At 42.2% G+C, this 13,023-nt stretch overlaps 1 protein-coding gene across 11 annotated transcripts in view; it reads right to left on the bottom strand.

Annotated features, from left to right (window-relative positions):
- LOC119969610 overlaps nt 1-13,023 on the bottom strand; it is a 327,525-nt gene that overhangs the window by 28,986 nt on the left and 285,516 nt on the right. For 8 of the 11 annotated variants that reach the window (XM_038803463.1, XM_038803452.1, XM_038803458.1 and 5 more), the window contains 3 exons: nt 8,805-8,840; nt 7,140-7,325; nt 383-490 (listed from right to left, as the gene is read on the bottom strand). In XM_038803463.1, the coding sequence (XP_038659391.1) occupies nt 383-490; nt 7,140-7,325; nt 8,805-8,840 (330 nt within the window). The remainder of the gene's footprint in view (nt 1-382; nt 491-7,139; nt 7,326-8,804; nt 8,841-13,023) is intronic. The other 3 variants (XM_038803459.1, XM_038803461.1, XM_038803460.1) reach the window with 1 other exon arrangement.

Here is a 13,023-nt window from a genome sequence, read left to right as displayed (position 1 = left end):
TCTCTCAACATACATTTTAGTGACTGTATGGACAGTTATAGTTAAAATGTGGACACAAAGTCGTATGATTTATAGTCTTTAAACACGTAATAATGCTAGGCGATTAAATAAATGAGCTCCATAAATGGGTTGATTACTAATAAATATGACAATAGCAAACATTTTTTACATTATGTTTAAACTTTTATGTTTAACTATCTGGTTCATATTTCCTCTTAAACATTTATTTTGGAAAATATTAGCAAACTGGCTAAAAAAATAATAATTTCATAACATTGACGCCAGTTATGCCATTTAAAACTACTACTTGTCATCATCAATTTAGTTGTGCTTATTTAAACTACAATTCAATTTTATCAAATGTAAAACTGAAAATGTCAACCTCAGGGGAAGATGCAAGACTTGTCTTTTCTGAAGCTTCTAGAGATAAGGCAATGGCACCCACTTGAGAAGCAGGCTCTTCCTTCGCCTCCTCTTCAGCCCTCGCAGACTGTTAGAAAGGTTAATTAGCTGATATACCAGAACATATTGCATAACAGACAAATAACAAATGTGTTAGCTTCTTTCTTGTGCTTTATATTTTAGACTAAAGATGCTTGGTAAAGTTGTCAGGTTTTTAAGATTAGAATATGACATCAAAACTATATACTCAAGTTAAAAAGCAAAATAAGCAACAATTTTATGAATGCTGAAATTTAGAAGCTGCAGAGTTAATTAGCACCATTTCTTCCAATCGGGTGATAGATTTTATTGAGTAAACGGGTTCTTATTTCCTGTAAGTTTGAATGGTTATACAGTAACTCATTGAAGTGATTTATGGCAACTATCCTCAAACTATTATGTCTCTTCATGGGGGTGAGCAGGGTTGGATTTCAAACCTAATAATATTCACTGCTGAAAGCTCAAAGCAAGTGTCGAGTACATGTTTAATTAACACCTGCCTTCTCCTCAAACTGCCTGTAGCTCCCAGCAGACCGTTCATTCTTTAACGAGAACCACAGCAATCAGATAAACACATTCCCAAAATAGCTCTCCGAAAATTCTAACTCGGCCCTGCTCTAAACCTCACAGATCTCCTTGAAACCAGACTGGCTTCCATCTGCACAACAGTGCCGCACAGCATGGCAGGAAATGCAATGGGAAGGAGTCTTACAACCAGCTTCTTTACCACTTCCAAATTACAGCATTTACAGAGAAACCACATGCCATCTAAAACAGTCAGCCACACCTCAAATATTCTCACAGAAGTTTTATCATAATCAGAAATGATACATTTCAAAAAATACAGATCCAGCAGAAATACATTATTAAATATCAAATATAACTGAATATAGAAAATAACTAATGCAGGAACTTGACAAACAGCATTCACATAAAACTTGCCATCTGTTGTTTGAGGTGGAAGTTCCTTTTGAAATATTTTCCATATTCAAAGCATCTACTTTTATTAATTACATTTATTGTTTGCAGTACAGCACAGTTCATGCTTTCACAATTCATTTCTACTTACTTTTCATTTTCAAGTGAGTATACCTGTGATTAAATCTCTCTGGTCAACATTATAGAAGCATTATGTTAGCATTGTTGCAATACCCTATTGACTTTAATTCTACGAATGATTGCGTGCAACATCCAGAGCAGCATGGTTTCTGAGAAGATTAAAAGTGAGTGTAATGCAGTTGGGTATAGGAATAGGATTTAGTCGTGTTATCCAAATAAAACCGAGGAAACTAATTTGTGTGTAGTTTATAGAATTTGATAACATCAGTGACAAACTACATAATATTAAATTGGAAGATGCTATTAAACACTCCTCTAATCTAACAGCTGCTCCTGGAAATCGGAACTGCAATTACATTATAATTATATTAAGTGTTAATGCCTGGTTTTGGCCTTTAGCAAGCTGTGGACATCTGAATAGCAACGTAACAAAGCCATTATAGGAAGAAACGCAAGGCGAAAATGAAGCCTCATTGTTCAATTCAACTGAATGACTCCAATGAAGGATGCCTTGAAAGAAAAGGCACATTATAAAAAAAGATAAAAACACATGCTGTTTGTGCTTTTTTCCTCGGTGTTTATCCATCAACATTGCTGAATTTGTACCAGTTTGTACACACAGAACATCTATTAGAGAATTGTAGTTTATGCAAAATATCTCAACGGTGCAACACAAGAACAATGAACAAGAATAATGCAAGATAAGAAAGGTCCCAACCTCATAACATTAATCAACATGGTCATTTGAGGAATGTTATAAGTGCCACAGTTCTGTTAAACATCGTTCACTGCTACGCATTTTATTTGTATTCCAAATCACAAGTTCAAGAATTTTGGTGGATCTATGTGATTCTCGAGTATCAAATGGATCAGTGACTGTCACATCACTTTTACCCATATCAGACCTTTAATTGCCATAACCAGACAATATTTAGTATGTTGTAACAGACATCATCCAAATCTAGGAACACATGTGTCATAATCATATTAAGTTGTGCAAAGATAGATTGTGACAAGAGTTATGTGCACCTTCCTCAAATTCGCATCCCCTCCAGATGCCATAGGTAAGTCAAACCATCAATGAAGACTCCTACATCATATCATTTTTAGATCACTTGTATACAGCAGCCCAGCGAGGTCTATCTGCAGTATTTTTTATGACTAAGGAGGTTGGGAACCTTGAGCTTTTCATAAAAAAAAAGCACAACTCGGTCAAAAACAGGAAAATGTTGACTATTTTGTTTTGTTCGAGAACAATTATACAGAAATCCCAAATGCGAGATTCAATTCTCTCTAAAATCAGCAATCCCAGTAAGGAAAGTTGGTGTGTACAGCATAGGTCCATTGAAAGACTGGGGGAGACAATAAGATAGCAACCTACCTTTTTTGTTGCTAGTTATTTCCTAACTACCAAGGGGGAATTCTCATGAAGCTTCCCCTTTTGGGAGTTGGTTCTGATCTTTTGGCGACTCATCAGTAAAGTGCATATTTGGGGCAAAGACAATTTTGAGGGACTATCTTCATGGGGCACCTCAGCCAGCAACAAGTTCTGGGATGGGATGGTGGATGGGTGGGTGAGGGTGGAAAGAGGAGGTAACTTCACCAGGCTCCTCAAAAGTACTGATCTCATATTTGCCTCTTTGGGGCACCACGGTGGCTCGGTGGTTAGCACTGCTGCCTCACGGCGCCGAGGTCCCAGGTTCGATGCCGGCTCTGGGTCACTGTCCGTGTGGTGTTTGCACATTCTGTGTTTGCTTGGGTTTCGCCCCCACAACCTAAACGGTGTGCAGGGTAGGAGGATTGGTCACGCTAAATTGGCCTTTAATTGGAAAAAAATGAATTGGGTACTCTACATTTTTTAAAAAATAAATAAATAAAATCTTTGCCTCTTTGGCTGTTTTCAGCTGCCAAATTGATTGGAGTGCATGTTCTGACCAGTTCCTACACAATTCGGACAACCATCTGTGGACTCCTTTCTAAATAGTGCTGGCTGTTCATTCATGTTAATAAGACAATAAGGTCACTGACCACATTCTGAGGCTGTTACCATCCCATTATCTTTTATTCATTTATGGGATTTGGGCATTGCTGGCTAGGCCAGCATTCATTACCCATCCCTAGTTGTCCTTAGTCGAGATGGTGAGCTGTTTTCTTGAACTGCTGGATCCCTGAGGTGTAGGTACATCCCAGTGCTGTTATGGAGGGAATTCCAGGATTTTGACCCAGCGACAGTGAAAGAACGATGATATATTTCCAAGGCAGGATAGTGAGTGACTTGGGAGGGAAGCCTCCAGGTAATGGTGTTCCCAGGTATCTGCAGCCCTTGACCTTCAAATGGTAGTGACCGTGGGTTTGGAAGGTACTGCCTAAGGAACCTTGGTGAGTTTCTGCAGTGCATCTTGTAGATGGTAAACATGGCTGCCACTGTTCATCAGTGGAGGGTTTGAATGTTTAAGTAAGGGGGAACAATCCGCGGACAGTGGCAGGTGGGGAGTTCGACTGGGGCGGTTCACCTGTCACACCGTAACGCAGGGCCTGCTTAGCCCTGGATGGTGTAATGCTTCTTGAGTGTTGTTGGGGCTGCACTCATCCAGGCAAGTAGACAGTATTCCATCACACTCGTGACTTGCGCCTTGGAGATTGTGGAAATGCCTTGAGGAGTCAGGAGGTAAGTTCCTCGCCGCAGAATTCCAAGCCTTTGATCTGCTCTTGTAGCCAAGGTACTTATATGTCTAGTTCAGTTCAGTTTCGGGACAATGATAATCCCCAGGATGTTGAGACAACACAAATTAGAATTGGCCCCTTTTGGATTGATGAGTGGTGATGATTTGTTTATAACCTATATCCAAAGTTGGCACAGGCACTAAATATTATAGGCAAAAGATAAAAACTCTCTCAGTCACTGGTGCAATAGGAATGAAACAGTTGAGTGTTGCCAAGGGAAAGAACACTGAGGACATATCACATAGGGCTCATAGGCATGGGTAAAGGAAAGGTGCACAAAGGAAATATTTCAAAATGACCTCCAACATTGACTTACTTGAGTCATCTGCATTGCACAGATAGCAAGGACTAATTTCCTCTACCTCGTAATCAGACTGTCCGCCTCTTGGTCAAATTTTAGATATTCCAAAGTCATAACATTGACAAATTATCAAAAGCAGCAGTTAGCTTGAGTCAACAGTAGATGGTACCATCTATTTCAAAAGTTAGAGAGCTAACATACTGAGGATGCTGGATACATGCAACTAAAAAACAAAAACTGCTGGAAATGATCAGCAGGTCTGGCAGCATCAGTGGAAAAAGAGAGAGAGACAGAATTAACATTTCAGGTCGATGATCTCCTGTCAGAATTAGAAAAAGTTAGAGGCGTAACAGATTTTAAGCTAGTACAGAGGCACAAAAAGGAGATGGGGGGGGGGGGGGGGGGGGGGGGGGGGGGGGGGAGAACAAAAGAGAAAGTCCCTGATTGTGTGGAAGCCAGGAAAGGTTAATGGGCAAAAGGGATGATGGCACCAAGTAGAAGAATGTGGAGCTGTGAGGCAGCAGTGCTAAACACTGTGCCAGCGTGCCGCCCTTTCTTGAAAGGAAATAATGGTATTAGAATCAGAGGAGGTTCACTAAACTGGTTCCTGGGGTGAAGGGGTAATCTTATGAGAAAAGGGCAGGATTGTATCCCAAGGAGTTCAGAAGAATGAAAGGTGATCTTACTGAAACAGAAAAATAACTTACCAGAATGGATGCCGGGAGAATGCCCCCTTGTAAGAGAGGCTGGAACTAGGGGGACACAGTTTAATAATAAAAGGTCTCCCATTTAAGATGGATACGTGGAGAATATTTCTCTCTCAGAGGATCATTGGTGTGTTGAATTCATTTCCCCAGAGATCGTAAAATATTTTAAAGGCTGGAGTTAAATAGCTTCTTGAATGACAACAGAGGTTAGGTGGGAAAGTGGAGTTGAGGCCACAATCAGATCAACCATGTTATCAAAGAGGAGCAGGCTCAAGCGGTGAGTGGCTTACTCCTAATTTGTATGCTCATAGAAATGTAGCTGCTGTCCAGAAAATAGGGACTGAACCTATGACCTGGTATGGTTGGATTTAAGGTAGAGTCCAGAAGGCTGTACATATGCCCAATAAAAAGATGGAAGCGCTGTATATAGAGTTTACATTGAGCTCCATTGAACTGTGCAGGTAGCTCAGGATCGAGTGGAAGTGGAGCAGAGAATTAAAATGTCAAGTGACTGGAAACTCGGGTTCATGTTTGTGGACTGAAGGGAGGGGGTTCTGGAAAGTGGTCACTTAATCTACGATTGGTCTTCTCATGAAGAACGTCAAATAGAGTTCGCAAAGCTCCCAGAGGTACAAGTGAATTGCTGTTTTATCAGGAAGGAGTGTTTGCGGCCCTAATCTCTCCTGTCTTCCTCTCTCTCGCAGACTTTCCCTTTTGCTCTTTCATCCTATCCTTTCCAACACCCTTGCTAAAAATCTATTATATCTCTTAATTTTTTCAGTTCTGATGAAAGGTCGTCAGCCTGAAACATTAACACTGTTTCACTCCTCACAAATGCTGCCTAACCTGCTGAGTATTTCCAGAACTTTCTATTTCCACCCTGTGCCTAACCAGAGTGCGGAGAATCGGCGCCATCGGCGCTGGGGTGGTCGGCGCGGCGCCGGTTGGGGTATGCGCCAACTCTCCAGCCCGGGCCGGCGCGTCGATTCCCCGGCCCCGATGGGCCGAGTGACCGGCGTTCTAACATAATCTGAGCCGGAGGAACCTCGGCTTTGAAGGGTTTGGGGATGGCATGTGGGTTGGGGGGAGGGGGCCTCGGTAGTGGCCTGCCCGCGATTGGGGCCCACCGATCGTCGGAAGGCCGGTCTTTCTGCCCCTCGGCCTCCTTTCCTCCGCGCTGGCTCCTGTAGCCCTGTGCTATTTGGCGTCTGAGCCAGCGTGGGGAAAAAGGCCACTGCGCATGCACTAGTTGCCGCCGGCCTAACTGCACATGCGTGGACCCCGCAGTGCTGGGTTCATGCCGGGATCTGCAGCTGGAGCGGCGTCGGCCACTCCAGCACCATCTGAGCCCCCTGTGGGCCGCAGAATGGGGTCTCGGAATGGGCACTGACGCCGGAGTGAAACACACCCGTTTTTACTCCGGCGTCGGCACTTAGCCGCCCGTTGGGAGAATCCCGCACATTGTTAAAATACCTGAACAACATGACTGAATAAGCAGGAAGTTCTACCCCGGTGAGCTTTCGCAAGAGAATTGAAAAATTTACACTTTATTCAGTCCAGCATTCTTTGTTAAGTGCACAGAATAACACACTGCATCAAAAACTAAATAGATGCACAAAATGCTTGAGAATGACACTGGTCTCCCGAGAATGTTCAATAAGATCTCTCCTGCAGTCCTCACTCTTTACTTTGTACCTTGTAGAAGGTCGGAATCGTACTAAGTACAAGTTGCGCGTGTGGTATAATCCAATTTAAAATAACAGCAGCCCTAGTCATAGTACAACAGAGACTAGAAAAATAGCTACCACCAACAGAGTAACAAACAAACGGATAACCAAAAGCCAAAACCAAGTAGGCATGTCCAGCACACCTAGGACTTGGACAATTTGTTTATAAACCAAACCCACCTCTTTGACCTTCTCAGACTCCTCGTGCTCTTTGTCTTTAGGTTTCGACGAAGATGGGGAAGTGGTTAATTTCTTTTCTCGGTCACCATGACTTAGTTTAACACTAGTCGATTCCTGTAAAGTCCGTTTTAGTTCATTGATATTGGCTTGATGCTTCAATAGCACATCTTCTGATTTGTCCAGGAACTTTAGCAAATTTGAAAAAGAAAGATAATGTTACATTAGAAGTAACAGACACATTGCTCATCAGGGATGTTTAAAGCAGAGGAAAGGAGATGTACTGCCGAGTCTATTTCTTAACCCATTTGCCCGATATGTCTCCATAGTATTTTAGTAAAAGTGATTACCATTTAATAATAATTGGATTTACATTTCTTCTAAAATAGCAGGACAGATAAGAATTCCAGACAGAACACTTCTGTTTCTTTACTTTAAGGCCTCAGAAAGGTGACCATAACTGATGATCAGCTTTCTTTTCCTGGGGCGACTATTTTATTCGATTACAAAACATAGTTCCGTTTAAATATAGGTGATGGGATTTAATTACAAAATATACTTTTCAACTCTCTCCCTCCAAAACAAATATATTAAAAGATGCTTTGTAGACATTCCAATTCATGTGGATGGACCGGAGAATTTTAAGTATTATGTCAAAAATGATTTGCTTTCCTTTCTATTTGACAGGCTCCTTGATGTTAATACCTGATTATGTACATCCTTGCTATCAAGCTTGCAGTTAAGTTTAAATGTAAGGAATAAGCTACATTTAATGCAGAACTCATCTATATCCAGTTTTGTCTCCAATGGGGAGAGTAACAATTTCTACGTCAAATATTACACATTCAGCATTAATTCTCATCACCCTGGCACCACTGACAATGTGATCCAACCTCCCCACTTCCTGTGAAACAAACTTCTATCACATCAAATTAACATCTGCACTTTGCACACTTTATACCTTTCACCGCCTCGATAAACAAGGAAGAATATTACACAGTCTGCCGTGAATGTCTGAAGCTAGTGGAAGTGACACTATATCTATCTGGAAATGATATGTTTCGAATATTATAGTACAGCCCACAAGATGAAACATTAATAAACACAAAATAAATCAATGGCGAGAAACTTTGCATAGAGCAAGCAAGTAAGGAGTGCTGGTTTGCAAAGTAATGTGTTTGGTGATCAAACAATTTCATCAAATGTGGTCAATGGTTAAGGATCAGTTATTTTTCACAGACAAAGCCTCTGTAGCATTTTAACAGTCCCTCAGTCACTTGTGAAATATATGTTAGCTTACAGGTAGTGTACTGACAACAATGAAGAAACTATGATTCAGAAAATTATCACCCACTTTCCTGTGTGGTAACGAGAAATATCATTCAGTCTTTTCATCTCTGAAATCCCATCAATCTCCAGTTTTGAGTCATAATTCAATATTTCAATGGGAGCAGTAAATATTGTGGATTGGGTAGGTGATAAATCTTGAAGGATATATGAGTTGGATCTATCTGATGTTATAGCTATATTTAGTTTGATGAATGACTCTCCATTAAAAAATAAATAGAAACCAGTTGTCTTCGAACGCGAGCAGTATTTTGAAAACAGGCATGAAAATGTTTCACATAAACTACAGTAAAAACCAATCCACAGTGGTCCGTACACTACCTCTTGCCTAAGTCTTGGCTCATCTTCATGTTCCATCTGACAGCAAAATTTTAAAAGAAATCAAGTCAATTTAATCCAAAACAAGAACAATCATAATTTGTTGATCCTCAATGAGAGAATGGAACCCCAAGCCTCACCATTTAAAAACAACAATGCTTGAAACAGAAAATAGATTAACTCAATATAAATCGAAAGGGGACGCATCTACACTCCAGGTATAGAGCCGTCACAAAGCAATTTCTGCCTCATACCGACACTAAGCTTGTGTAGGGCGAATGTGAGTCAGGGTCTTGAGTTCACTCTGGACGAGGTAAGACTCTCTCCTCCCAGAGAGTCTCACTCTGGTTCACCCCACTGACTCTGGCTCTCTCTTTATGTTGCATTTACACCACGTAAATTGGCTTGCATCAACAACAGTAGCTGCAAGGTTACTGCACTCTAAATCTGCTGCTAAGCATTGGAGAGCAAAGGTGAGACAATGTTATTGAGAATGACCAGGGCTAACCTCCATAAAGCAGTTGGCTCTATTGGGAAAGGATCAATAACTCAGAAGGTGCAGTGGACGCGTAACTTTAAATTTCTGAACTCTTCCACAAACATGGCTGGTCAAAGGACTTTTATTCATTGGTGACTAATCTACCGTTCCTTGTTTTTTGATTTCTTCCATATATCTGGCATACATTTTCTAAAGCATTCAATTATAAGTCACCATGAGGCTGTGGTCTGTTGCAACAATCTGGAAACATCTCCCAGGCCAATAGACTTAACATAAGCCCATATCGTGACCAAAGATTTTCCTGAATAGCTTTGTATGGCTCCTCCATTGATCTTTAGAGCAGGCATTGTCAAACTCGAGGGCGCGACCCACCGTGGGTGTTGGGAGGGTCGCGGAGCCGTCCATCGTGGCGCTTCCGATTGCACAAATCTGCGCGCAACATCCGCAGCAGCCAGATTTTAACTATGCCGGCTGCGAGCGGCCTTCAAAATGGCCATGAACATGTAAGAAAAATGCGGCCGCACTGTGCATGCACGCATGCCAGACCATTGGTGCACATGCGCAAAACTATGCGCATGCGCGCCGATGATCGGGTACGCATGCACAGTGTGCCCGCTTTTTTTTAAAAAGCGCAGCTTTTTTTTTACAAGTTCGGGGGGGGGGTTTATTCATTTTATTTTTATTTTTTTCATTTCTTTTATTTTTATTTTTTTTTTACAAGTTCGGGGGGGGGGATTTTTATTTGATAAAACTTTACAGGAAGAAAATGCAAAACTTTGGACAGATGGAGACTCCATACTTTCCGACACTGGAAGGCTTCACCTTCATCCAGCAGGTTCATTTGGAGGAGCGTGCACGAGGGCCAAAGGGACCCAAAGCCATTTCCTCCATTTTTGTCAGCAGCAAACAAGGTAAGAGAAAATGGTAAGCGTAGGCCGCAAAGGTCGGCCGGCGCGGGCCCCTAAGGTCGGCCGGCGCGGGCCCCTAAGGTCGGCCGGAGCGGGCCTCTAAGGTCGGCTGGGTTGGGTCCCGAAGAATTGCCGATTGGTAAAAATCGGTCCCCGAAAAGAAGTTTGAAAAATACTGCTTTAGATTAGCTGCAGTGAATCAATTTTCATTTCTTGTTTCCCCAACAAATTTATCTAATGCATTTTCAAAGAACTAGTTCATTGGGTTCATGAGAAATGTTAGATTTGTTTCCAGGTTGATTCCAACATAATATAATCTGAAATATGTGCTTCATCTTTGTTTTCTGTAAATCAGCAAAGAATGCTCAAATACTGATTTCTCTCACTGAATAAAACAGGAGCTTGATGAGAATTTTGGGCAAGGACTAAAACCTTCCTCCTCTTGAAATATAACAGTAAGTATTGGTAATCGCTCATGCCCAGAGTGCTGAATAAAAACAATTCTGTTCAGGGCAAGAACTAGATGTGAGGGGTCTAATTTGAGTTTCAGTGCTGAACACAGACATTGAGAATTCAGCTGTCTGGGTGCTCCAGGCCCAGTCTGCAAATCTATAAAATGGAAGATGTTACTCTGCTCAGTCAACTCTTAATCATAAAAGAAAAAGTGATCAGTGTTACATTTCACTTCAGTACAAGATGTAAAACAATTGAGTCCTGAATGAAAGTTTGTTGTACACACTGGAGTTTTGTTTCAGTTACTCCTGGAAACAGAAAACAAGCCTGTTCTAAAGATCTTGAATAGACAACCTATTAGAATCCTCAACAACACACCTTGTTGCAGTGTACCGCTTTCCTCCCCATCCTCCGTAACTATTTCTTTGCTCGTGTCTGATTCAGTGATCAGAGGAAGAATTTTCCTGAAGCATGTGGCGAAAGGAACTAGCAGAGAAAGGGAACACTCCTCCCAGTTATCCAGTCATTCACATTAGCTGAGTGCAGATATTTCTGAGGGCGATGGAGCTGATGGAGTCCCACCCAACTGGTAAACAGAGGAGAAGCACTTGGGGGAAAGCGGTGTGGTGAACAGTGTCAAAAGCTGCAGGCATCAAGAGCACGTGGAGGGGAAAGATTGCATTTTGTCACAAGTAGATGAATTGGTCTATTTTTGACAGCTCTCATTTGTCTGGGAAATGGAACCACAAAGTTTTAGGGTTTGCATTGGAATAACCGTGGGCGACAGAAACCTTTCTGTTTGTGTCCAAAGTCTCACTGGGTTTTCAGGAATAAAAACTGAAAATGCTAGAAACACCCAGCAGGTCTGGCAGCATCAGTGGAGAGTTTGTATTTTGAGTCAAATGACTCTTATTCAGAACAGACCTTATGCTGCCAGACTTGCTGAGCTGTTCTCGCACTGACTGTTTTAATTCAGATTTCTAGCATCCATAGTATTTTGCTCCAATATTACTGGATTTTTGGGATTGGGTGATGCTTGGGAATTAAAACTGGTACATCAGTTTTATTCCTAAAACTTTGAGCATCCGTATCTCCTTCTGTGACCTGGTCACATATTTTGTTTTAGAATATTCCTGTGAGTCATTCCGAGCATTTCATTGCACATCACAAAGCATTTATTTGGTGTTGATCTCACCAATCCTAAACATCTGGGGAGAGATTTTAACTGCAAAAATGGGCAGGCTGGGTCAAGCAGATTTCTTTTTAAACACTTATGAACCGTTGAAAACTGAATCCTGAACCCAACCTGCCGACTTCTGTTTACAGGGGAAGAAGTAGAGTAACCAATTTCTTATTATTAAGAAACCCAACAATTCTCCAGCAGAGGCTTGTCAAATCCAGGAATTAAATATGTTTCCATTTACCAGCAGCGTGCCTGGCTGTACAACCTCCTGCGATTAAATACTCCACCAACCCTTTGGGTCTTCCCCACATCAACCCTCCCCCCCCCCCCCCCCCCCCCCCCACCCCCCCCCCCCACTCCCCCCCCCCCACTCCCCCCCCCCCACACCCCCTCCCCCCCCCCACCCCCCCCCCCCCCCACTCCCCCCCCCCACTCCCCCCCCCCCACTCCCCCCCCCCACACCCCTCCCCCCCCCCCCCACTCCCCCCCCAGAGGCCTCCAAACTCTGCCTAACTGATCCGTTTCCTCCTCCACTCCATGACTGTGATGCCACGATCAGCCCAATCAGTATGCCAGTGGGGTTCCATATTTATGTTTGCATTATATCAAATATACTGCATACTGATATAAATATATGTATTTGCAATATTACAGTTGCACAGTTTCTATAACTGCAGCAGCCAGCAGGTATCTATGAATTAGCGCACATAGTGACTGACTATAGGATGTCGGAATCTTTCCTGTATCTAACCCTGAACACGTACACCTCTCTGCATTTCTGATCATCCTGTGCTTATGTTTTCACATTGTTCTCTGATATCTCTAATTCAGAGGTTCCCTTCAATCACGATGTTAGGCTGCAATCTCTCATCATTCTGTTATATTTCCACACGCGCTTTGATGCTGTTTGTTCGTGATTGTCATTTTGGTCGTCAGCAATGCCCTCTCTCAGCCTCGCAGCAACTCCCGCATAGGCTGGACTATTTAAGTTTTTGTTGTACGCAGCCACATAAATAATTGTGTGGGCCCGCACACTTAATTGAACTGGCAAGGATTACGGAAATGAAATTAGAGGGTATGTTGGTTGTCAGTGTCATTATGAAGGTTGCTTTGCGTCTTATTTTATTCTTTATAAATAAATTTAGAGTAGCCAATTCATTTTCTCCAAATAAGGGGCAA

This window comes from Scyliorhinus canicula, chromosome 7 (genome assembly GCF_902713615.1).
Source record: "Scyliorhinus canicula chromosome 7, sScyCan1.1, whole genome shotgun sequence".
NCBI classification, from domain to species: domain Eukaryota; kingdom Metazoa; phylum Chordata; class Chondrichthyes; order Carcharhiniformes; family Scyliorhinidae; genus Scyliorhinus; species Scyliorhinus canicula.
The sequence above is the reverse complement of the archived record's forward strand: the minus strand, read 5'-3'. Positions and strand labels throughout refer to the sequence as shown.